The sequence below is a fragment of the Camelus dromedarius genome, chromosome 5, assembly GCF_036321535.1.
Source record: "Camelus dromedarius isolate mCamDro1 chromosome 5, mCamDro1.pat, whole genome shotgun sequence".
In the NCBI taxonomy this organism is placed as follows: Eukaryota; Metazoa; Chordata; class Mammalia; order Artiodactyla; family Camelidae; genus Camelus; species Camelus dromedarius.
In genome coordinates, this window is record NC_087440.1 from 32,136,861 (window position 1) to 32,161,144 (window position 24,284).

General features: G+C 58.9%; 2 protein-coding genes across 7 annotated transcripts in view; both read left to right on the forward strand.

Moving 5' to 3' along the window:
- The window catches only part of CARMIL3 (capping protein regulator and myosin 1 linker 3), a 16,726-nt gene extending 1,451 nt beyond the window's left edge, over window positions 1-15,275 (forward strand). Inside the window, exons 2-40 of one of the 6 annotated variants that reach the window (XM_031453459.2) lie at window positions 86-180; window positions 485-535; window positions 639-698; window positions 784-899; window positions 1,116-1,213; window positions 1,453-1,523; window positions 1,625-1,698; window positions 1,936-2,011; window positions 2,089-2,177; window positions 2,629-2,723; window positions 2,951-3,037; window positions 3,248-3,357; window positions 3,507-3,584; window positions 4,126-4,202; window positions 4,284-4,388; window positions 4,484-4,553; window positions 5,025-5,106; window positions 5,234-5,330; window positions 5,476-5,530; window positions 5,610-5,782; window positions 6,037-6,105; window positions 6,328-6,421; window positions 6,512-6,610; window positions 7,045-7,173; window positions 7,352-7,465; window positions 7,912-8,087; window positions 8,893-8,980; window positions 9,122-9,259; window positions 9,546-9,609; window positions 9,727-9,935; window positions 10,340-10,443; window positions 11,052-11,367; window positions 11,727-11,855; window positions 12,479-12,545; window positions 12,646-12,735; window positions 14,168-14,286; window positions 14,379-14,553; window positions 14,714-14,824; window positions 14,947-15,275. In XM_031453459.2, coding sequence (XP_031309319.2) covers window positions 86-180; window positions 485-535; window positions 639-698; window positions 784-899; window positions 1,116-1,213; window positions 1,453-1,523; window positions 1,625-1,698; window positions 1,936-2,011; window positions 2,089-2,177; window positions 2,629-2,723; window positions 2,951-3,037; window positions 3,248-3,357; window positions 3,507-3,584; window positions 4,126-4,202; window positions 4,284-4,388; window positions 4,484-4,553; window positions 5,025-5,106; window positions 5,234-5,330; window positions 5,476-5,530; window positions 5,610-5,782; window positions 6,037-6,105; window positions 6,328-6,421; window positions 6,512-6,610; window positions 7,045-7,173; window positions 7,352-7,465; window positions 7,912-8,087; window positions 8,893-8,980; window positions 9,122-9,259; window positions 9,546-9,609; window positions 9,727-9,935; window positions 10,340-10,443; window positions 11,052-11,367; window positions 11,727-11,855; window positions 12,479-12,545; window positions 12,646-12,735; window positions 14,168-14,286; window positions 14,379-14,553; window positions 14,714-14,824; window positions 14,947-14,975 — 4,079 coding nt within the window. In that variant the 3' untranslated portion in view covers window positions 14,976-15,275. Of the gene's footprint in view, window positions 1-85; window positions 181-484; window positions 536-638; window positions 699-783; window positions 900-1,115; window positions 1,214-1,452; window positions 1,524-1,624; window positions 1,699-1,935; window positions 2,012-2,088; window positions 2,178-2,628; window positions 2,724-2,950; window positions 3,038-3,247; window positions 3,358-3,506; window positions 3,585-4,125; window positions 4,203-4,283; window positions 4,389-4,483; window positions 4,554-5,024; window positions 5,107-5,233; window positions 5,331-5,475; window positions 5,531-5,609; window positions 5,783-6,036; window positions 6,106-6,327; window positions 6,422-6,511; window positions 6,611-7,044; window positions 7,174-7,351; window positions 7,466-7,911; window positions 8,088-8,892; window positions 8,981-9,121; window positions 9,260-9,545; window positions 9,610-9,726; window positions 9,936-10,339; window positions 10,444-11,051; window positions 11,368-11,726; window positions 11,856-12,478; window positions 12,546-12,645; window positions 12,736-14,167; window positions 14,287-14,372; window positions 14,554-14,713; window positions 14,825-14,946 lie in introns of all 6 variants that reach the window. The other 5 variants (XM_031453460.2, XM_031453455.2, XM_031453457.2 and 2 more) reach the window with 5 other exon arrangements.
- Window positions 15,276-17,111: 1,836 nt separating this feature from the next.
- On the forward strand, window positions 17,112-23,913 carry CPNE6 (copine 6). Its single transcript, XM_010995753.3, has 17 exons — window positions 17,112-17,206; window positions 18,475-18,646; window positions 19,070-19,249; window positions 19,573-19,647; window positions 19,805-19,879; window positions 20,038-20,121; window positions 20,213-20,302; window positions 20,658-20,762; window positions 21,004-21,090; window positions 21,342-21,401; window positions 21,999-22,132; window positions 22,209-22,263; window positions 22,356-22,407; window positions 22,741-22,874; window positions 23,002-23,238; window positions 23,438-23,612; window positions 23,718-23,913. The coding sequence occupies exons 2-16, from the start codon at window positions 18,479-18,481 to the stop codon at window positions 23,573-23,575; spliced, it is 1,674 nt and encodes a 557-aa protein (XP_010994055.3). The 5' UTR covers window positions 17,112-17,206; window positions 18,475-18,478; the 3' UTR covers window positions 23,576-23,612; window positions 23,718-23,913.
- The last annotated feature ends 371 nt before the right edge of the window (window positions 23,914-24,284 follow it).

Sequence of the window (24,284 nt, forward strand, 5' to 3'; positions counted from 1 at the left end):
CTCTGACCTGCCTCTGGAGACCCTTGGGTAGGTGGGGGGTGGCCAGGGTAAGGGGAACTCTGAGCAGCCCACTGCCCACCTGCAGACAGCATCCGGAGGTGCCTGAGCCAAGGGGCAGTGCTCCAACAGCATCGCGTGAAACTGGAGACGAAGCCCAAGAAGTTCGAGGACCGAGTGCTGGTGAGGGCACTGGGCTTGGGGAAGGGAGAGAGGATCGAGGACACCTGAGCTGATGAGGGCAAGGAGCCTGGGGGGTGGGGGAGGCAGAGGTGGGGGACAGCTGAGGAAACATAGCCTGGGGGAGGGGAAGTCTGGACTGAGTGGATGATCAGGAGCCCCGGGCAGGGCATGAGAGGGGGGACTTCCACAGCAGAAGGCCAGCTGGCAGGGGGTGCTCATAGGCTGAAGGGGCTAACGGAGGGCAGGGTGATGAGGGCCCAGGAAGCTGCCATTTGCTGCTGACACTCTTCCCCTCTCTCTGAAGGCCCTGACCTCCTGGCGCCTCCACCTCTTTCCCTTGAAGGTCCCAGCCAAGGTGAGTTGGGCTGATGAGTGGGAGAGCACCTGGCATGCTCCCCCCCAGCCTGGAAGCCAGGCCCTGACCATGAGCTGGGCATCCCCATGCCCCCTCCCCCCAGGTGGAGAGCTCCTTCAATGTCCTGGAGATCCGCGCCTTCAACACACTCAGTCAGAACCAGGTGAGCACCAGGGCTTGGGCCCCACTGCTGGGCCAGCAGCAGGAGGGAGTTGGCATCTGAGGCCCTGCTGCTCCCCCACCCCCAGATCCTAGTGGAGACGGAGCGCGGCATGGTGAGCATGCGGCTGCCGTCGGCTGAGAGCGTGGACCAGGTGACACGACACGTGAGCTCTGCCCTCTCCAAGGTCTGCCCAGGCCCTGGGTGAGTGGCAAAGGAGGAGTCTCTCAAAGGGTTAGGCAACAAGGAGACCTCCCTTCCTTCCCTCTCTCCTTCCCCTGGACCTGGTCCCCCAGGACACCAAGGAGAAGAGCTCTCATGTCCCCACTCCTGCCTTTCCTGGGGATCCAGAAGCTATAACAGGGGAAGAATTGAGAGCGTCATTCCACCCCTCTTGGGATGGATTTGTTTACTTTCCAGGAGTCTAATCCGACGTGGAAATGCAGACACCCCAGAAGGGCCTCGAGACACGTCCCCAAACTCTGAGACTTCCACATCCACCACTCACAGTGTCTGCGGTGAGTAGGGGCAGACTTGAGGAACGTGGGGCCTACACCACCCTGCCCCTTGCTCAGAGTCCTCTCTGTAGGAGGCTTTGCCTGCCCTGAGACTCCACAGTTCCCACACCTCAGAGGTTCATGATGTAGCAGGAACCCAGGACCCTGGCACATAAAATGACCTTGACCTGTCCTTGAACTCCAAGCCTGTTCCCCATCCCCTTCCCTCTCAAGGAGTCAGCCCATCTCCTGCCCCACAGGTGGCTTCTCCGAGACCTACGCTGCCCTGTGTGACTACAATGGGCTGCACTGTCGTGAGGAGGTGCAATGGGTGCGTTGGGCAGGGACCCAGCCTGAGGGCAGGTGGGACCCGGAGGGAGTGGGCAGAGGAGGCGGAGGGGAGCAGGTGTGAGCCAGTTCCATCTCTCCAAGGATGTGGACACCATCTATCATGCTGAGGATAACCGGGAGTTCAATCTTTTGGATTTCAGCCACTTGGAGAGCCGGTAAGCGGATGGGGTAGAGACTCGACCCCCCAGCCCAGTATCATTCCAACCCTGGCCCTTCTCGCCTCTCCCTTCTGGTCCCATCCATAGCCCCAGCTCTGTCTCTCACTCCCCACCCCCCACTGCCTTCTACCTATTTAGGCTTTCCCCAGCCCAACCACCCCATCCCTTGTTTCTTCTTTCCTGCCCCAGCCACCTGCTCACTGCTTTCCTGCCCTCTTCTTCTTCTCCCCCCAGAGACTTGGCCCTAATGGTGGCAGCCCTGGCCTATAACCAGTGGTTCACCAAACTCTACTGCAAGGACCTGCGGCTGGTAGGGTCTAGAGGGGTGGGGGGAGGGGAGAATTGTGCCTTCTCTGGCTCTGAACACATGACCCCCTCTGTTCTCAGGGCTCTGAAGTGCTAGAACAGGTGCTACACACCCTGAGCAAGTCAGGGAGCCTCGAGGAGCTGGTGCTGGACAACGCTGGGCTTAAGACGTGAGGCCAGCCTCCTCCTTGGGCAGTGGTACCCCCTCGATGTAGTCTTAGGGTCCCCAGAACCTTAGAGCATGATGTGGGCCTCTGAACTATTTCACCCAGCTCCTCACTTTACAGAAGAGGAGACTGAGGACCAAAGAGGGCACAAAGCAAGTCACACCTAAGCCTCTTGACCCCCAGCTCCATGGCCTTCCCCAGTCTGCCCCACCCCCTCCTGCCATCAGCCACTGAGCAGAATGCACTGCTCCAGCCTCAAGGACCTGAAGCTGGGCTTTGTCTCAGCACAACTTCCCAGGTACTCCAGAGTGATGAGAAGCTCCCTGGCAGGCCCCGAGCTGCTTCCCACCTGTGGGGGCCTCTGGCCACTGCAGCCCCAGCCAGGCAGGCAGGTGGAGGAGGAGGGGCAGCCCAGGGGCTGGGACAAACACATCCTTCCTCCCCTTCCCTGAAGGGACTTTGTCCAGAAGCTGGCCGGGGTGTTTGGGGAGAACGGGAGCTGTGTGCTGCATGCCCTCACTCTGTCCCACAACCCCATCGAGGACAAGGGTGAGCCCCAGCCCTGAATCCTACCCACACCTCAATGCAGACCCCTGTCCCAGCCCAGAGTCCAACCTGGGTCTGAATAGGAGCTCTCTGACCTATGACAGCCCCTACCCCAACACCGCCATCCTTGACCCCAGGCCCGTACTCCACTCAAGCCCCCAGTCTGACTCTGCACCACCTGTCCCCACCCCCCACCTCTCAGTGGGCCCATTTCTGTCTCCACTTCCCAGGTTTCTTCAGTCTGAGCCAGCAGCTCCTCTGCTTCCCCACTGGCCTCACCAAACTGTGCCTGGCCAAGACTGCCATTTCCCCTCGAGGTACTTTCCCCAGGACCCCCCGACTTCTGACTCTGCCCCTCCCCCAGTGCTGCCTGGGTGTGGAGCCCCAGAGATACAGTCACACACTCACACAGCATCCCAGGGACCAAGGAAGGGAAAGAAGCCACGTGTCGGGAGCGGGGAAGAGCTGTGTACAAGGGAAAGAAGTGGGGATGGGGGCCAACCCAGCCCAGTGCCCGCTGTGCTCAGGGCTCCAGGCGCTGGGCCAGACCTTCGGGGCCAACCCGGCCTTTGCCAGCTCCCTTCGATACCTGGACCTGAGCAAGAACCCTGGGCTGCTTGCCACCGATGAAGCCAATGTGAGTCCATAGTCCATGAACGTAGCCTCAAGCCCCTGCCTGCAGAAGCAAGCTCAGGCTTCAGGGCCTGAAGTCTCTGCCCTTAGCCCCAGTGAGGGGAGGGGGTCTGCCACCCTTCCCCCTGCAGCCCCTCTGTCCTTCCTTCCCAGGCCCTCTACAGCTTCCTGGCCCAGCCCAATGCCCTGGTGCACCTGGACCTGGCGGGGACTGACTGCGCCATCGACTCGGTGAGGGGTTGGCAATGGGGGAGCTGGCCTGCGGTGATTTGGGGAAGCCAGAGTGGGCCTCTGCCTCACCCGCTCCTTGAGTACAGAAGTGGGCAGCGCTGGTGAATAGCTTGAGGTCCAGCTGAATTACAAAGCAACGCCAGAGCTCACACCTTCATGGCACTTTATCCCGGTGCTGCCCAAGGTTGTGCCTAAAAGCCAGCTCCAACCCATTCCCAGGCCGTGAACCCAGGTGCAGGGCTGAGTCCACAGGGAGGAAAGGACTCCTTCCTTAACTTGAACAAGGCACCTTATGAGTCTGTGATGGTCCTGGCCGTACCCATCCACTGCCTGTGAACCTCTCCAAACTACTGGGGGCCAGGCCGGTGGGAGCAGACAACCTACTTTGCATAGAGGGAACACTGAGGCTTGAAGAGGCTAAGATAGTGGGGCTGGCACAGACTGACTGCAGAGGGTGAAGTGCCAGGTCCTTGATGAGGAGGGAGGAGGGAGGAGGGAGTCCGTTCCAGCCCCGTGAGACACACTGGGTCTCTCCCCATAGCTTCTGGGTGCCCTGCTCCACGGCTGCTGCTCCCACCTCACCTACCTCAACCTGGCGCGCAACAGCTGCTCCCACAGGTGGGAGCACAGGGGTGCAGGGAGGGGTGGGACACAGGCTGTGGGCGCCCCTTCCCTTGCTGACCCCAGGCATCTCTGCAGGAAGGGCCGGGAGGCCCCACCGGCCTTCAAGCAGTTCTTTAGCAGCGCCTACACCCTGAGCCACATCAACCTGTCAGCCACGAGGCTGCCCTTGGAGGCCCTCAGGTCGGGTGGGTGCAGGGTTGGGGGGCGTCCGAGGGGGATCCTTGGGAGAAGGGGGGCGAGGGGTAAAGGTGGGCCTGCTGACCTTCCTCCCACAGGGCGCTGCTCCAGGGCCTCTCCCTCAACAGTCACCTCAGCGATCTGCACCTGGACCTCAGCAGCTGTGAGGTGAGCCCTCTGACCCCCACCCATCACCCCACCCTCCATTTCTCTGACCTAAGTCCAGCTCTGGCTCCATCTTGGCTCTGCACTGCCCCTCTGCAACCCCTGCCCCAAGCTGACCACATCCCCACTTTCCCTTCTCAGTCTCTGGTCTGCAGCCCTCTTTCCAGAGGTCATTTTCAGGCTCTGGATATCTCCTCCTTTAATGCTCTGGGGTGGGAGATACCAGGCTTTCCCACTAGAGGGCAGGAGCAAGCTGTGTCCGGAGCAGCAGCCTGGAAATTTTTCTGGCTGAAGGGAGGGGAGAGAGCCCTTGGGAAGGATCTGGTGTAAAGAAGGGTCCTTCTGATTTTAAACCTGAGACCCAGTATGACCTTGAATCCCGGCCTGACTACTCTTATCTCTAAGCATTAAAGGTGCCCTATCCTCTACCCTGACCCCTGCCTCCCCCGCCCTACCCCCACCACATCCCTGCAGCTCCGCTCAGCTGGAGCCCAGGCTTTGCAGGAGCAGCTGGGGGCTGTCACCTGTGTGGGCAGCCTGGATCTGTCTGACAATGGTGAGTGGGGGCACTTCCCTTCCTGGGACTAGATGGGGACAGGGGCCTGGAACGTGGGAGAGAAGCTCTAAGGAGACTCCAGTGGGCCTCAGGCCTCATGGCCACGCCTCTCCTATCTACTGACCAGGGTTTGACTCGGACCTCCTGACACTGGTGCCCGCCCTTGGCAAGAACAAGTCCCTCAAGCACCTGTTCCTGGGCAAGAACTTCAACGTCAAGGCCAAGTGAGACCCTCTCCCTAGATCCACAGACCCTCACTCCATCATCCACCTGTCCTTCTGGCTGACTGTATTACCTCCGGCTGCCTGCTGCTCTAATAGCAAGACCCCAGCCCCCTCCCCTCCTGCTCTGAGCCCCACCTCCCCACAGGACCCTGGAGGAGATCCTCCACAAGCTGGTGCAGCTGATCCAGGAAGAGGACTGTGTGAGTGCCTGGGTCCGGGAGGGCGCCTGAGGGGTCAGGGCTGCAGGGACTGCGCCCAACCCCCCGCTTGCGCACGCAGTCCTTGCAGTCCCTGTCAGTGGCGGACTCCCGGCTGAAGCTTCGCACCAGCATCCTCATCAATGCCCTGGGCAGCAATACCTGCCTGGCTAAAGTGGACCTGAGCGGCAATGGCATGGAGGACATCGGGGCCAAGATGCTGTCTAAGGCCCTGCAGATAAACTCCTCCCTCAGGTGGGGCCCACATCTGGACCCTCTGGCCTGGAGTCCCAGCCCCGCCCCACCCCCCTACACACACACACATAGGCGCCCTCCCTGCTGTCTCGCTGCTCTGTTCCCCAGTTTTCAGGAGACCCTCAGTCCCAGAGCCATGTTGCAGTCAGCCTCATTACCCAGGAAAGGAGGGAGGGCCCTCCGGGGGTGTGTCCCTGTCCCCTAAGAGAGATCCAGACGGAGGGGTAACAAGTTGGTGCTGACCCTCTCCCCAGAACTATCCTATGGGATCGGAACAATACGTCCGCCCTGGGCTTTCTGGATATTGCAAGGGCCTTGGAGAGGTGAGTAGACCAGGGCCCTGCCCTGACCCAAGCCTTCAGCCTCTCTGTATCTGGACCAGGCCTGAGCTACACTAGCCCCACCCCAGCCCGCTTGACCTCATTGTATAGAAATGTTAGGAAGAACCACAGGAGAGGGAAATGGTCAGCCAGAGGAGGGGTTTGGGGAGCGGGGGCCTCTCCTGCCCACCTCTTCCCACGCAGCTGTGCTGCTCTGTCCCACAGCAACCACACGCTGCGTTTCATGTCCTTCCCTGTGAGCGACATCTCCCAAGCCTACCGCAGTGCCCCGGAGCGCACCGAGGACGTCTGGCAGAAGGTGGTGGTCTGAGCGGGGTGGAACGCGAGGGGCAGGGACTGGCCCACATCCCCTGGCCCTGACCCCACCCCCACCCGCTTTCCTCTCCAGATCCAGTGGTGCTTGGTGAGGAACAACCACTCCCAGACGTACCCCCAGGAACAGGCCTTCAGGCTGCAGCAGGGCCTGGTGACCAGCAGCGCCGAGCAAGTAAATGTTTCCCTCTGGGACACGGGGCACGTGTGGCGCATGCAGGGCCTGGGTGTGATATGACGGAGCACAGGGCAGGGCGGGGAGAGGGCAGGGAAGAGGCATCATGTGGCGTCCACAACAAGGTTGAGCACGTGGGAGAGCAAAAAGACAGGACATGCAGAATGTGAACCCCAAATATGAGAGAACATGTAGGCAGACATCAGAGGGTCCCAGACAAGGGATGCACAAGCCTGTGGGAGCTCCACTGAGCATTCAAGAAGGGCACCCCAAGAGGAAGAGGAAACAGGCCCTCCAGAGACATCACTATTACCCCTGTCAGCGCTGGCACCAGCAGCACTGCACAAAGGGGCCCAGAAACAGGGCACCTGGGGGCCTACCTGGGAAAGTGAAGATTCAGCGGTCCCCTGACCTTCCTGCCACCTGTGCTACAGATGCTGCAGCGGCTGTGTGGACGGGTGCAGGAGGAGGTTCGGGCCCTGAGGCTGTGCCCCCTGGAGCCTGTGCAGGATGAGCTGCTCTATGCTCGGGACCTCATCAAGGATGCCAAGAATTCCCGGGCGGTGAGCCCTCCACAGCCCCACCCTCCCCTCACAGCCTGGAGAGCCCAAGAAGGCCAGCATATGAACCCAGGAGTGGCCCGGCCCTGTGCCATGCATCTGCCCCCCGCCACTGCCCAGGGCCCCCAGGGACCTAGCGAGGCCTGATTCTGGCCTTCTGACCAGAACCCCTTCCTTCCAGCTGTTTCCCAGCCTCTATGAGCTGGGCCACATGCTGGCCAATGATGGGCCTGTGCGGCAGAGGCTGGAGTCAGTAGCCAGTGAGGTGTCCAAGGCTGTGGACAAGGAGCTACAGGCAAGTCCTGGGGAGGGAGCCCAGGGCTGACCAAGGCCCTAAGCTGAGGGCCAAGGTCAGCTTGGGGAGATTCCTGTGGGCAAAAAGGAAATGCAGACTTGAGACCACCTACACCCACATTGTGCCGAACGCATTGCTAGAAAACTGGGTTTGGATTTTTGCTGCTAGCTTCAATCTTAGCCCTCAAACTCTGACCTCTCCCTCTAGACTCTGATCTTTGGACTGACTCGCCCCTGCCCACATGGCCATGTAGTAGGATGGAAGGGACACTGACCAGAATGGGGGAAGCCTGAGTGTCCAGACTCTGCTGCTAACCAGCCCCATGACCTTGGCGAGCCCCTCAGTCTCAGGGGAGCTGGAATAGACAGGCTGGAGTCTGTTCCACTGTGCTGCCAGCCCTGACCCTGCCTTCCTTGGGGCTCTGGCCTCACTTCCCCCCATACTAGGTTATCCTGGAGTCCATGGTCAGCCTAACGCAGGAGTTATGCCCCGTGGCCATGCGGGTGGCCGAGGGGCACAACAAGATGCTGAGCAACGTGGCGGAGCGTGTCACTGTGCCCCGGAACTTCATCCGAGGGGCGCTGCTGGAGCAGGCGGGGCAGGACATTCAGAACAAGCTGGAGTGAGAGGCAGGGGTGGGGCTGGGGTGGGCTGGACTTGGCTGGGAGCACCTAGGGACTTGGGGCCCAGCTATCAGAAATGAATAATTAATGACACAATGTCCATTACAAGGGATGAATCTTTAACCAACTGCAGCCTTGCTATTTAGGGTCTGACTGGTCTTTGCCCTAGAAGTCTAAATGCTGAGCTAGGGTTTAGGAACCTGGGCAGTGTACACAGATGTATACACACACGCAGAGACACCCATGTAGCTGCACACATACCCCAGGAATTGACCCCTAGAAACAGCACAGCTTCCTCAGAGGCACGGACGAAGAAAAATGACGTGAATAGGGGTGCATGGACTGCACTGTCTCTCCCCCCCAAGTTTCCATGGCCCCTAGAGCTCTTTCATTCCAGTCTGGGTGCCACCACTCACCAAAGCAAAGGAAAATTATTACAGAAACCCATGAAGCAGCCAGGCTCCCAAAGTACTGGTTTCTGCTCTTACAACAGAGACCAGCAGAGCTCACTCAGCACTCCAGCTTACCTCGCCCTGTTCCACTGGAGCTCCAGGGGCCCGACCCAGAGCCCCCTGCTCCTCCTCCTCCTCAGTTCCTCATTGTCCACTCTCCCCATCCACACCCACCTAGGCTGGAGAGGCAGCGGGTAGAACTGGGGAGTAGACCCAAGGGGCTTCCTGCAGCAGCGGTGTTGTCTGAGGGCAGCCAGAGCCGCTGGCCCACTCCCTCGGGCATCTGGGGGAGGGTGGGGCCAAGGCTCAGGGGTGGGAGCAGGGAGCTGAGCAGCCCTGCCTATGCCCACAGTGAAGTGAAGCTCTCAGTTGTCACCTACTTGACCAACTCCATAGTGGACGAGATCCTGCAGGAGCTGTACCACTCCCACAAGAGCCTGGTAAGGCCCCTGAGCCCCAGCCAGGCCCCTGGCATGCCCTCCACCTCACATCACCCCATCTCCCTCCACCACCCCTCCCCATCAAGGTCCTGGGAGGAAGGCAGCTTCTTTGGGATCCTGTTCATACCTGTCCTTCCCCAGGCCCGACACCTGGCCCAGCTAAGGACGCTATCAGATCCACCAGGGGGGCCAGGCCAAGGACAAGATCTGTCTTCCCGGGGCCGAGGCCAGAACCATGACCATGAGGAGACCACAGATGATGAACTTGGGACCAACATCGTGAGCACCCCCCTGCCCACTCCGATCCTTAACCTAGGTCCTGTCCCTGAACCTGCAAAACCCCATCCCATTCCAATTCCCCGGACTCCCACTCTCTGCTCCTAACTGGGTCTCATCCCCTCACCCTGATCCCACCCAGCCTCTTCCCTCCTCCCAGTGCCTTGACCACCTGAGGACAGGGAGGCAAGATGGACTCTAAAGAGAAGGCTTTATGAGGAATGGGAGGCTCCAGGTGAGGCTCCTGGGACTTGCCACCTGGCCCCACCATTCATCTCCATCCCTGTAGGACACCATGGCCATCAAAAAACAGAAACGCTGCCGCAAGATCCGGCCGGTGTCTGCCTTCATTAGTGAGTCTTCCAGTCTCTATGCTAATGCCCCCATTTCCCTTTCTCTTTTCTCCCTCTTGGCAGCCTGCTTTCTCCTTGCCCCTCCTGCTAATCCCTCTAACACTGCTGTCCCCACAGGTGGGAGCCCTCAGGACATGGAAAGCCAGCTGGGGAGCCTGGGGATCCCCCCTGGCTGGTTCTCAGGACTTGGAAGCAGTCAGCCCACAGCTAGTGGCTCCTGGGAAGGTCTATCCGAGCTGCCCACTCATGGCTATAAACTAAGGCATCAAACACAAGGGAGGCCCCGGCCCCCCAGGACCACCCCTCCAGGACCTGGTCGGCCCAGCGTGAGTCCCTAAGGCCTCACAAGAGGACTGACTTCACTTAGCAATGCCAGAGCCAGGGTTTCTAGCTTTGGGATACCAATACCAAAGGTACTAACCTTAGGGGATCGGGCAGGAGCCCAGGCAGGCCATGGAACTGGAGAAGGATTATCCAGATTGGATGGAGCTAGACCTTGTCACAGACTGGAAATCTCTGCCTGGTAGACAGTTGGCAGTTCTCATTTTGGTGAGAAAGTCAAGAGCTGCCAAGCTTAGGAAATGCCCAGGTGGCTTGAAGTCTAAGTTTCCATGGGTCAAGAAGAGGCAAGTCCAAGTTCAAAGGGGAAGGCCCTGAGTGCATGGGGGGTGGGGGGTGGAGGGGATTGTTCCTCCCCTAGATGATATATCCCACAGGACTTTCCTTCCAGCAGGTGCCAGTACCTGGGACTCGTCAGGAGAATGGGATGGCCACCCGTCTGGATGAGGGGCTGGAGGACTTCTTCAGCCGAAGGGTCATGGACGAGAGCTCCAGGTGTGACGCCCAGGGACATCCCCAATTTCAGCAGGCCCTAAGGCCCTGGAAGGGCTCCTGTGTCCACCCAGCTCCCCTGGAGGCCCCTCCAATGGCAGTGCCCCAAAGCCTCTGGGACCTTCCCCCACATTCTCATTCTTCCCCACCCAGCCTGTAGCTCCCATGTTCTCTGAATCTCTTCAGGACAGCTAGAAGGAATGGAGCCAGAGTGAACCACCCCAGTGGAATGGGGTGGGGGAACAACAGGCCCTGGGATGGGATGATAGTTAGACCTGGAGGGTATGTTCTGTCACTGTCCTGCACAGACTCCCCAGGAGGAACTGGATCACTTGGAGAGGCTGAAAGGAGATGGGCGAGGGCTGCTTGGGAGGAAAGAGGCTGCTGGAGGGTTATGACAGGGAAGGTGAGGACACCATTCCCTGAGAGTAAGTAGAAAGGGTTACACAGTGGCAGGAAAGACTAGATAAGAGAGGAGGGAGAGGAGGTTCCTGAACCAGGACTGGCCTATCACCAGCACCACCCTGGGCCCTGAACACCCTCAGCATCTGACATTGGCATCTCCCCACGTCCCCACGGCTTTGTCACTAACTCACCCCGACCTTGCCCAGCTACCCCCGGACTCTGAGGACCCTGCGGCCAGGCCTCTTGGAGCCGCCACTGCCTCCGCTCCAGAAGAAGAGGCGCCGAGGCCTGTTTCACTTTCGCCGGCCTCGGAGCTTCAAGGGGGACAGGGGGCCAGGGTCCCCCACTACCGGCCTCCTCCTCCCTCCACCCCCGCCCCCACCCCCGACTCAGGAGAGTCCCCCCAGCCCAGATCCCCCCAGCCTCGGCAATAACTCCTCCCCCTGCTGGAGCCCAGAGGAGGAGAGCGGCCTCCTCCCTGCATTTGGCGGGGGCCGGGGGCCTTCCTTCCACAGGAAGACGGTAAGTGAGGCCGGGGGTGCTGAGTCTTCCTGGTTTTGCTGTCCCACACATAGCCCATCCGCCCACCCCACCCCAGGCCATTGATGGGAGAATGCTAGGACTTGGGGTTCAGGGGAACTTCGTCATCCCAAATCCCTGCTTCTTGAGAGCTCCTTGGGCTAAGCCTGCCCACCCAGAGCAGAGCATGCTGGGAGTCCAGCATGCACATGAGGGCAGCGGAAAGACTCCTCAGAGGGTCTGGGTAGGGCTTCCCCCAGGGAAGGGGGAAGGGCTTGGGTGGGGGGCACTCCCCATCCCTTGCTGCCTGTGGAGCCCCTTCTTCATCAGGACCTGCTTCCAAACCTGAAACTTTGTTCCAGGGCACCGAGGGGGCGGAGCCTGGGGAGGGGGGCCAGGCCCCTGGGGCAGCACAGCAGCCAAGGGTCCACGGCATTGCCCTTCCTGGATTGGGAAGAGCCAAGGGTTGGAGCTTCGACGGGAAACGAGAGGTGAGGGGAGTCACGGCAGTGAACTGAGGGTCCTGTGGGTCCCTGCCCACCACGCTTTCCTTCCCGCGGCCCTGCAGCGGGTCGATCAGGGGAGAGAGTTATGCTCTGGCATTAGACGATGTGAGCTGCAGTTCTGTCCCCACACTTGCCAGACAAGTCACTTAACCTTCTGGAGCTTCTGCTTCCTTGTAAAGTGGGTGTCCTAAAAACACTTACCTCTAGAGCTGTTTCCTAAACTCAGGGGACTCGATTACCACCTTTATGACTGCTTTTGAACTTCTCCACATACCACGGCATCATTTACATAGTATTTTTATTTAAGTCAACTCACCTTTTTAAACTTAGACTGGACTGAAGCATCTTCAAAACCACAGGCTGGCTGTGCTAGTCATGTCTTTGCTACCCCATATAAAATAAACACATAACTATTAAATAACAGTATGTTCATTCGGGTAAACCATTTCTCATGCCCCTAGGGGTGGTATGGGTGCCACTCTTTTGGGAAAAAGTGTCCAAGTGTCTAGGGACTAATGATATGAGATGCTAGAGCAGAAGCCCCTTGCTAACTGCGGTCCCCACACAGAGGGGACTTTTTTTATGACCTGACTCAGCTGTCCTTTCAGGGCACAGGCCCAGACCTGGAGGGCAGTGTCCAGGCTTGGCAGAAACGGCGCTCTTCAGATGATGCAGGTGAGAATGGTTGCCCTCACTTTCTTCCTTTGACTCCGCTGTCCAGACCTCTCCTAACATGCTTTTTCCCCTTTCCCCTTTCCCCCTACCTCCACTCCAGGCCCTGGAGCCTGGAAGCCCCCACCACCACCCCAAAGCACCAAGCCAAGCTTCAGTGCCATGCGCCGAGCAGAGGCCACGTGGCACATAGGTATGGAGAGCCTCTTCTCAGGCAGCAGCTCTGAAGGCCCGGGGTGTGTCCAAAGAGACGGAAGCCATGACCCTGCACTGGGGAATTTACAACCCAGGTGGGGCTGTAAGAAGTCAACACAGTGAAACTGCTTCAGGATATTTACAAAGCTGCACCCAAAAGAAACAACTTAATCCAAAGAGAGGTCCCACAGAACAAAAGTGGCTTTGCCAGGCTTAGCAGACAGGAGAAATGCTTTGTGAATGCTTCTGGGGAATTCTCTAGGTCAGGGGCCATCAGCAGAATGGTGCCTCTATAAAGAAGGCCTCTCTCTGCACCCCAGCTGGGGAAAGGGTGGGCAGTACTAGCCATGCCAGGCCCACCTCAAACATTCCAGTCTCCTCCAAGAAGAGTTCACCATCTTCCATTCACTCTGAAAATGCCACCCAGAAGAGGCAAGAACCTCGCCTTGGTGGTCAGAAACCCCAGGTGTTAGTCCTCAGCCACCACCCGCGGTATTGACCTCAAACAAGTCATTTACCTTCCGGAATAACGGATGACAGGGATCAGAGTAAGACGCGTCCTCTCTGCTGGGTTCAGAGCACCTTTCACTTAGGGAGCTGCTAAAGGAAAGCTGGTCAGCTTGGCATCAGCCTCAGTTTCCACAGGCCTGGAATGTGATCTTCCACCAAGACTGACAGGGACAAATTTCCCCAGAGAGGTAGACACTCCCTTCCCTCCTCCACCCCCACCACACAGCTAGGGCATAAGGACTGGGTGAGAGCAGGGCTGGCCCGGGGCTTGGCAATGCCTGTGCTTCTGCCCCATCCTACAAGGCCTACCCAGCGCTGCAGGCATCTTCTCTGATTATCCCATCTCACACATTGACTAGTTAAGACACCTGAAGCGGGGCTCCATCCTTCACTGAGGAGATCACAGTAGTCAGGTCTCCCAGTGCACACACCTCCGGCCGGCGCCTTCCACATCTTCCTCCCCCGCACCTCACAGATACACATGCAGACAACCCCTTCCACGTGGCACATTCTCAGGCTCAGGTTGTGTAAAGCCACAGAGGCGGGGTGGTGGGGGTGGGGTGAGGGCGCCAGGCACCTCTCCTCCAGATTCACCATCTAAATCAGACTGGCAGAGAGTCCCAGGAATGCCAGGCTGCAGCCATACCCTTCAACCCAGCAGGCCCAGGCAGGCCCTGGCTCTGTCCCTGCTCTCCAAGAGGGTCAGCCTGACCCAGGCCCCCTCCAGAGGTGACAGGCTCAGGAGGATACTGGGGACCAAGGGCTAAGGAAACAGTGGGAGTAGAAGGGGACAGCCAAGGCAGAGACAGGAGCAAATGGGTGTGGAGGGGGAGAGCCCTGGCCTCCACAGCTTCAGGGGCCAGGGAGGGTTATGCAAGAATGCCCTTTCCTGCAGTTTCTCCTCTCTTCCCATTCCCCAGCTGAGGAGAGCGCCCCCAACCACAGCTGCCAGAGCCCCAGCCCAGCCTGCCAAGACGGGGAGGAAGAGAAAGATGGGGCCATATTCCCAGAGAGGACAGTTTCTGCTAGGAATGCCAAGGTGAGGGCCAGCAGGGCTGTGGGGAAGACACTGTGACAAGGCCAAAGAGCTAACTAACTGACCCAGCATCTTCCTTCTTCTGCCAGCTGCAGGACCCCCCTTTAGCCCCACGGCCCCCCAGGCCAGTGGCTGTGCCCAGGGGCCGTCGCCCTCCCCAGGAACCAGGGGGCCAGGAGGAGACTGAGGCTGGGGGTGCAGCCCCAGGAGTGAACAAACCCCGCCTGAGGCTGGGCTCACAACAGGACCAAGAGGAGCCTGAGGTCCAAGGTCTGCCATCTGGCAGGAGTGGGGCACGGGGCACATCTGGGGCCTTGCTGCACACATTGGGCACAGGATGAGTGACAGACAGCCAGGAGTCACAGCCTGGATGAGTACCCAGCCTGTGAGCCCCACTCATTTGCCAGGCCTACCTTGATTGTCATTTCAGGGCCCCCGGATCCGGGCCGCCGGACCGCCCCCCTGAAGCCCAAGAGGACACGGCGGGCACAGTCCTGTGACAAGCTGGAGCCTGATAGAAGACGGCCCCCTGACCCCACAGGTGCCACAGGGGTGGGCAAGAGGGTGATCCCCCTTCCCACTCATTCAGCTGACAGAGCAGCCCCCAGCGGGGCGGCTGGCTCTCCCTGCCCAGAAAACAGGGCTCCCTGGATCTATCCCCAGCAGGAACCAGTGAGCCAGGAACAGACTGACAGCCGCTGCGGCACCCTCCCCAGCCCTCCTCTCGACATGTGCCTCACAAGGACTCGGACCCCCTCCCCTCCAGGCCCCTCTGCCAGCCCTTGTCCCACAGGATGGCAGGATGAGGCACGGGGGACAGGAGGCGGGGGACAGGAAGGGAGGGAGCAACCTGGAGAGACGGAGGCTCTCAATGCCTTGCTCCCTCTGCAGATCTTAGGAGTGGGGGCTGTCTCCTCTCCTGGGAGGGTGGATCTGTCCCTCTATCCCCAGGGGCTCTCTCTCCACTTGTATAGAATAAAAAACCAAAATCACTGCCTGCCTGAGTCTTTGCTGTCTTCCCTGTTCACTGCTCCCACTCCCCAGCTGCTGCTCCCCTTCCCTGAAACCCCCACAGTGGGGAAAAGTGGGGAACACCCCCCAGGGATGGGGCTGGGGCTCTGAGGGGAGAAGCAGGAAAAACCAGAGAGCTGCTGGACAGGAGGGGTCTGAGAAGAGCCGGGTGGGTGTTGCATGCAGGATGTGAGCTGAGCTCGCTGGAGAAGGGGCCAAAATGGCAGAAACCAACACAAGTGTGTGTCTGGCTTTAGGGGGTGCTGTGGGATTGGGAAGATCCCAGTATACCAGAAGGAGATTGGGGACTACTGTGTGTGTGTGTGGGTGTGTGTGTGTGTTACGCACAGGCAGGCTCACTAATGGTGGAATTAAATGGTGGTGTGTCATCCTGGGGGCACCATCAATAGTCAGAAATCTCAACAGCAGGGTAGCCTGCAGGTGAGCAGACGTGCCTATGGTGGGAGATCAATGACTCAAATTAATGGTTTCCCATTGATATACTAACAAATCCTAGCTCGGCATTCAGGTCTCCGCCCAAGAGCCTCTTCCTCTGTGAAGCCCTTCCTGATGCTTCCCTAGACTCATCCAAATTGAGTCCTTCCTCTTTGTGGCCCACCAAATCCTGAATAGGTCCATACTTTACCACTGTCATACCTCACCTGTGTATTGGCTGATCATCTCTGTGAGGCTTTTGTTCTATATACATGCACCTGCCCCAGGGGCAGGAGCTGTGTCTTAATCACCTGTGTAGCCCCAGCCCCTGGCACAGTGCCTGGCACCCAGGAGATGCTCAATAAATGGCTGCTACCTTAATACACGAGCAGCTTCTGGGATGGAGGGTGAAGATGTCTTGGTGACCCCCCCCCTTGCGTACTCACCGTGTACCCAAATGCCTTCACATGTGATGTGCAGCTCCCTGGGCAACTTCTTACTTCTCCTAGTCTCACTAGGGAATGACTAACGTCTTGTTTCCTCCAGATCTGTGTGTGGCACAGTCCCTCCCACAAGGATGTCACCATATGGGTTGAATCTGGGGTGGAGGGGTCAGTCGTGGGCACCCGGAAGGTACCTCGGAAACCAGTTCTTCAGCACATCTTCGCACTGGGAAGCCCCTGTCTTCAGGATGTGGCACTGTGTGCCGTTAAGCCATTGTGTCCATTTCCTTGGATCTCTCTGTTAAAAGGTGATTAGGGAACTTTGAAGTCTCAAAGCTATGAGGATCAGTGAGGTACATGATGGTTTTTAAGGAGCACGTGAAGATCTCCATTCTGTTGTATTCGGGTTGGTTCTAGTGAGTGAGTGAATGTATGTGTGTGTGACAAGTATAGCCCAGTGTTCTTTTACACGTGACTGCAACTGTCCTTAACAAATGCGGTATGGAGAGTGTTGTGAGACTGGGTGTGTTTCCCTGTGTGTATCCGTAGGGCTGTAACTGTCATGGTGTCACAGTGAGTTTATGTGCTGGCACCTGCACGTGTCAAGATATGTGTGAGCCTGTGAGCCGTGGGTGCATGTGTCTCCATCATTTCCCAGCATGAAAGTATGTGTGCGCACGCACCACCGCAATGTGTGCATCTCAGTGATGCTGGGTGTGGGTGTGGCATGAAGGGGAAGATGTGTGTCACTGTGTCTGCAGGGGTCCAGCCTCTGAGCCATCCCTAGCCTGCCCTCCTCCCCCGGCTCTGTGGCTCCCTCCTAAGCAGTGGCCCTGCCCCTCCCCTCTTCTCCCTCCTAACTGGTCTATGAAGGGGGAGCTGGTGCTGCGGCCCCCCCACCCCTCCCCATCCAGGCCCCATAAATAGCAGCAGAGTCGGAGCCGGAGCCAGAGCCAGCGCCAGCGGCTGGAGCAGCAAAGGAGTCAGGGCCAGGGGCAGAGAGCCGGAGAGAGGAGCCCCCGACTAGAGCCCAGGTGAGCACCCCTTCCTCCCTAGCCCAGCCCCAGCCCAGCCCAGCCTGGCCCAGTCTCCATAACAACATCTCCCCCAGCCTCCAGAGAGGTCACCAGTCCTGCCCGATATCCTCACAATCACATGCCCCTACCCAGTTCAGGGGACCTGTGAGAGCTGGGAGACTTGTGGTCGGAAGGCAGAATCCCCCCAACCCAGACCCTCCCTCACTCATCCAGAAAGGCACATGATGCGGGGAGGGGGTACCCAGCCAGGGAAGGGTCCGGGTTCTGAGGGAGGTACGGGAACTGTCATACCCTCCTGGAGACGGACACCCAACTAGGGGACAGACACAGGAGTGGGGGCATTCAGACACACACACTCCGGGGAAGCACAACACAGGATCAGACAGCCTCACCCTGAGATGTGGGCAGACACAGATAGATGAACGGACCAGCCATGAGCTTGGGCCAGAGGACCCCTGCCTGCTGCTGCCCGAGGCTTGTTAACCACTGCTTGGGGGAGGGTGGCGTGCGTGCATCCCACGGGCAGCATGGAGGGGGCTGCAGCTCCCCAAAAATCCTGTCGCTAAGAGACAGTGCCAGTGTTGCCAAGAAGTGTGAGAACAGGGGAGGTGGGGAGGGAAACCAGAGTTGTCATAGTGGGAGCCACTGCCAGGAACCGGGAACAGATTTCATCAGCGACCAGGCTCTGCTTCTAACTCTGCAAGCCCACCACCTCCCCTTTTCTATCAGCCAACCAGAAGGTGAGTCAGAGGAGGTAGACGGGGACAGCCCTGCAGGGCACCTTCCCACCTGCCTCCTCTGCCCACCACAGTCTCCATTCCTGACCTCTTCAGACTTCCAGGGGCCCCTCCACCCCCTTCCCCACCCCCTTGCCCCAGTTCAGCTCCCTTGAGCCAAGGCTGAGTGCAGCGCTGGCTCAAACATCAGCCGGGAAATAGCAGAAGATGCTGAGATAGCAGAAAATGTGGATCAATCGATGGTCTGGGAGCCAAGGCTGCCAGGAACCCCCCCAGCCGTACAGCCCTCTCCAGCCCCATCCACACATACTAGGCCAGCAGGGATGACAGGAGCACTGAGCTGTGCAGGAGTGGGAGGCTCATGTCCTCCACTCTCCCTGGCACAGAGCTCCAGGGTCAGAGCGAAGCCAGTCCACGGGATGCCAGGGCCTCAGGAAGCAGAGCAAGGGCTTGGGGCCCAGAGACAGACCCTCTCTCCTGACAAGTAGTCCCCTTCCAGTGTCCAGGCCATCTGCTCTGTCCCCACAGTGACATGTCGGACCCTGAGATGGCATGGGTGCCCGAGCCCCCAGCCATGACGCTGGGGGCCTCGAGAGTGGAGCTGCGAGTGTCCTGCCACGGCCTCCTAGACCGAGACACGCTCACCAAGCCCCACCCCTGCGTGCTGCTCAAGCTCCAGTCCGATGAGCAGTGGGTGGAGGTGAGAGCGGCTGGGCTCTCCTTCACTAACCCCTGGGCCTGGGAGGGAGTAGGCTGGGTGGGGACAGTGAAAGCCTCATGGGGGACCATGAGGACTCCCAGCAGCCTCTTCAAAGCTGTGTGGGTAACCCTGGAGATGGGTGTGCTATCATTACCGACACAAACCATTTCAACAGCTTCTGAAGCCCACGGAGTCCCATTGGATCCTGAGATTGCCCCCAAAGGCCGTGGCACAGCTCTCAATTGTGGGAGCCCCAGAGGACAGATGGTCGGGAGGGGGCTGGCAGCACCCTGAGCTTGGGGTTCAGCCCAGGGAGGGAAGAGCTAGTCACTGGGTGTGCAGGAGCCTGAGGAAAGCTGGCAAGAGCAGAGTGGTCCAAGGCAGAGCCAAGCAGCCCAGCAACCTGCTCCCCTCCTGCCGCAGGTGGAGCGCACAGAGGTGTTGCGCTCCTGCTCCAGCCCTGTCTTCTCCCGGGTGCTGGCCCTCGAGTATTTCTTTGAGGAGAAGCAGCCTCTGCAGTTCCACGTGTTTGATGCAGAGGATGGAGCCACCAGCCCCCGCAACGACACCTTCCTCGGCTCGACAGAGTGCACCTTGGGCCAGGTCTACACTCCCACCCCGCCCCCATCCCCATGCCTCTGGAAGCCAAAAGGAGACAGAGCAAGAACTCTGGAGCTAGTTAGGTCGGGGCTTCGACCCTATCTCTGCCATTCACTGGCTGTGCAGCCTTGGGCTAGATATTTAGACTCTGAGTCTGTTTCCTCGTCTGAACGGTGGGGGTCACAGTGCCTACTTCTTAAGGTTGCTGTGGAAATTAAGGCCAATTCTAGCCCAGGTATAGCCCCTGTGAACACTTATTACCTTGTCCTTTGTACCAAAGCAGGTGGGGGCATCACAGCTGGGTCTCCCTCTACCTCCATCCCCAGATTGTGTCACAAACCAAGGTCACTAAGCCGCTGCTGCTGAAGAATGGGAAGAATGCGGGCAAGTCCACCATCACGGTAGGCAAGGTCACCTGTCCTCACCCTTGGGCAGGGCATTCAATATCCCTGCATGGACATCCGTGGTGACAACATGCCCAGGGCTGGCCCCCACCTAAGGGAAAGGGCCTTGTGGGGGTGGGGTGGGGAGAGTCCTGCCACTTGTGTCCCCTTGCAGATCGTGGCCGAAGAGGTATCTGGCACCAATGACTATGTGCAACTCACCTTCAGAGCCCACAAGCTGGATAACAAGGTTGGAACCCCAGAAATCAGGCTCCCACCTCCCCTGTGAGGGTGCCTAGCCCCCGACTTGGGACAAATGCCAGATCCCAACCCTGCTCCCTTCTCAGTGTTAGCCGCCTCCCCTGCAGACCTCACGAGGCTCATGGGTCCTTTCTCCTGTGTCCTCAGGATCTGTTCAGCAAGTCTGACCCTTTCATGGAGATCTATAAGACCAACGAGGACCAGAGCGACCAGCTGGTCTGGAGAACGGAGGTTGGTGCCTGGAACTATGGGGAAGGAGGGAGGAAGGGCAGAGGAAGGGAACCCAGATTGGAGGTGACCAGCTTTCTGGTGCCTCTCCAAGGTGGTGAAGAACAATCTGAACCCCAGCTGGGAGCCGTTCCGTCTGTCCCTGCACTCCCTGTGCAGCTGCGATGTCAACCGGCCTCTCAAGGTGAAGCCCCCACAAGTGAGGGCAGCCTGTTAGAGCATCCCACGTCTGTCTGAGACCGTCCCCCTGCATGTGGCAAGCCCCTCCCTCTCCCCCATGTGATCCCCCTTCCCACCGTAGGGTAAAGAACCAGTCACAGCTCCAGTTTCCTACACGTGTGCCCTCTGTCAGAAGCCAAAGTCCCTGCCAGACTGAGCCAAAGAATGAAGTTCAGTAGGTGGCCTCTTTGGGCAGGTCGAGGACATCTGTTTGGGCCTAGCGACCGACCGTCAGGCCCCTACCTCCCTGAGTCCCCTCTCCTGCCCCCAGGAACCACTTCAAAGCCTCCCTGACTCTGACCACCCCCCCTTGCCTTCAGTTCCTGGTGTATGACTATGACTCCAGCGGGAAACACGACTTCATCGGCGAGTTCACCAGCACCTTCCAGGAGATGCAGGAAGGGACAGCAAACCCCGGGCAGGAGGTGTCACAAAGACCCCACACCCAACCCCTATCCCCAGCATCCCACCCAGATCTCTGGGAGAATCCCAAGGGTAATGCTGAGGAGTCCTTCACCTGTAATGGGACGGAGAGAGGGTGGGAACCCCCTAGACTCAGCCTAAAGACTGAGCCATGGGGGTCTTGCTCTGGGAGGCTCTGCTGCTGGAAGGGGGAGGAGGGGTCCTGGGATGTGACCCTGGGCTTGTGGGGTGTGTGGGGTCTAGATGCAGTGGGACTGTATCAATCCCAAGTACCGGGACAAGAAGAAGAATTACAAGAGCTCGGGGACCGTAGTGCTGGCACAGTGCACGGTAAATCCCACTGTTGGCCTCAAGCCCCGCCCCACCCCGACCCACATGGCAACCTCAGATTCAACCCTGCCCTCATTTTACAGATCAGTTTCTCTGCTTCTGGGAACTGAGCACCCTTTCCCTATCCACCACCAGCTTTAACCTCAAAATCTCTGGTCCCTCCATTTCCCCTCCATTCTACCTGCCAGAAGCCCCACCCGGCTCCCTCCTCAAGGCACCATCCCTCCATCTTACCTCTCACCTCCCACCAGGTGGAGAAGGTGCACACCTTCCTGGATTACATCATGGGTGGCTGCCAGATCAGCTTCACGGTAAAGGCCCAGGGGATGGGGACGTGGCCAAAAGGGAGGGGTTGGCCCATGGTGAACAGAAGGAGCCTGGAATCCCCACTGCCCCTACTTGGACTTCCTGTGAGCCTTAGCTTTTTTTTTTTTTCCCCTGCATTTAATTATGTATTGTAATTGTGTTACTTTACCTTTTTGCATCAGAGACAGATATACAAGGAATATTCAGTTATCACAGATCGCACACTAGATAGTAATTCTTCAGGCCTTTTACATAACCACCAAAGAACAGATATTGGATTTTGCAATATAGCATAGAAGTGCACAATCAATCCAGCCTTAGCCAGTATCTTCAATTTACTTTTGCTGCTGTACAAATAATTGGCCATTACTGGGGCTTGCAAGTTAATAACAGGACAAAAAAAATATACATTGTGCTGACACAAAAAGTCAGGTAATCAAACTTGTTAATCTGGTCAGATTGCTCCCCTCACCTGACCTTGTGATGAGGCAACCTGTGGGCTTGCTCAGATCACCTTGGTTCTCCCTACAGATCCTAGCTCTGGCCTTGCCTCTCTGTTGGCTCTCACAGATGCAACATAATCCTTTCCCCATCCCCACCAGGTGGCCATCGACTTCACCGCCTCCAATGGGGACCCGAGAAGCAGTCAGTCCCTGCACTGCCTCAGCTCCCGCCAGCCCAACCACTACCTGCAGGCCCTGCGTGCAGTGGGAGGCATCTGCCAGGACTATGACAGGTAGGAGGAAGTGAGGGTGGGGCACAGGCAGGGAGGCCTTGCCCAGTGAACCCCCACACACTTTTCTTCTCCTTAGTGACAAGCGGTTCCCAGCGTTCGGCTTTGGGGCTCGAATCCCCCCCAACTTCGAGGTAGGCTGGGTGCCAGGGGAAGAGAGGAGGTGGTGGGAGAGTCAGACCAGAAGAAAAGACATCCCCTGGCTGGCCTCCTCTTACCCTCACAGGTGTCCCATGACTTTGCTATCAACTTTGACCCGGAAAATCCTGAATGTGAAGGTAAGGGAGGAGATCCCCACCAGCCCCGCCTCCCTCCAATGCAGCTTGCAGCCCACCCCTGTGCACCCCATGCAGGAGCACAGACTCCATTCCATAGGCCCAGCTCCCTGCCCCTTCACCCATTCAACGCCTGCCTTCGTTTGGGAAGACTTCCAGCTCCTGGCCCAGCATCTGCCCACCCAAATCCCCCAGCACCTGGACTGTCCAACTCTCCTACTTAGTGAAGAACCTGGTAGCAAGGCAGTCCTGGTACAGGGAAGCCCCTCCTTGCTTTAAGGGGTGTCAGGAAGGGCTCCCTGCTCATCTCTGCCTTCCTCACCTCTTTGTCCATAGAGATCTCAGGGGTCATCACCTCCTACCGCCGTTGCCTGCCCCAGATCCAGCTCTATGGTCCCACCAATGTGGCCCCCATCATCAACCGCGTGGCAGGGCCAGCCCAGAGGGAGCAGAGCACTGGCCAAGCCACGGTGAGGATCCAGACATGAAGCAGAGACAGCCTGGGTGTCCTTGGGTGGGGCCAGGGCCAGGGTCCGGGCTGGGGGCGGGTACCAAGGACCCAGAGCTGACCCTCGCTCCCCCTCTGCCTACTCTCAGAAATACTCGGTGCTGCTGGTGCTCACAGATGGCGTGGTGAGCGACATGGCTGAGACCCGCGCCGCCATCGTGCGGGCCTCCCGCCTGCCCATGTCCATCATCATTGTGGGCGTGGGCAATGCCGACTTCTCTGACATGCGGCTGCTGGACGGCGACGACGGCCCTTTGCGCTGTCCCCAAGGCGTGCCCGCGGCCCGCGACATCGTCCAGTTCGTGCCCTTCCGGGACTTCAAGGATGTGAGTGCCCAGGGCCCCCTTCAGGCCGAAGGACGCCTCAGCTCCTCCTGCCCCCCAAATCTGACCTGTCTTTCCCACCCAATTGGTGCACCGCGTAGGACTCTGGAGCCCAGCTGGCACTCGAAGCCCTGCCCCTCACCTGACCCCCTCCAGCTCCTCCACTCTCCCGCGCCTAACCGTGTCCCCACCCTCAACCCAGGCGGCACCCTCTGCGCTAGCTAAATGCGTCCTGGCCGAGGTGCCACGGCAGGTGGTGGAGTACTACGCCAGCCAGGGCATCAGCCCTGGGGCTCCCAGGCCCTGCACACCCGCCACAACCCCCAGCCCTAGCCTGTGACTGCCACCCACTGGGCCAACACTCCCTCGGCCTCTGGGTGAGTCCTGGGACACTAGGGGATGCAAGGGGGGACTTGGTAGAGTCCGTCTCGGCTGGATGTAGTGTAGATGAGGGTGCTTACGACTCTCCCGCACTCTCGCAGGTGCCTGCTCTGACCCTTGTGATTCAAGTGACCAGTGCCTCTCCCTCTTGGACCAGCTGTGCCCCCTGAGTGAGTGGTGAGCCCTGCCCCATCTCTCCAGGCCCCTCAGCCTCTCGGCCTTGTCGCCCCTCAGTGACTTTCTTCAGTGATCCTGACTTTCTGACCATTAATAAAGGGAACCACTCCTAGCACCTCAGCCTCTATCCATCATGCCTCAGATGCCCACTGGGTGGTCCATAGCACCCCACACACACCATTAAGATATGAGGACCAGCACGTTTCCAATTCTGGGCCAGAGCTCCCCAGGCTGCCTGATGTCTCTGCAGTTTCACCGCAACCGTGTGCCAATGAGACCTAAGGAGTCCCTACCCTCACCTCCCAACCCCAGGAGGCCCAGGCTCCCTGGGGGTTAATTACCAGAGATGGAGGGGTAATAAGTGGCTGTCAAGGGGGCAAGTTGATGCCCTCTTAAGCTGTCTCCAAAGGGGCTGAACTCCAGCCCCCACACAGCTGTGGGGCAGGCTGAGAAGGGGCGGGGAGGGCGGAACTGAAGGGGGACAACACGTC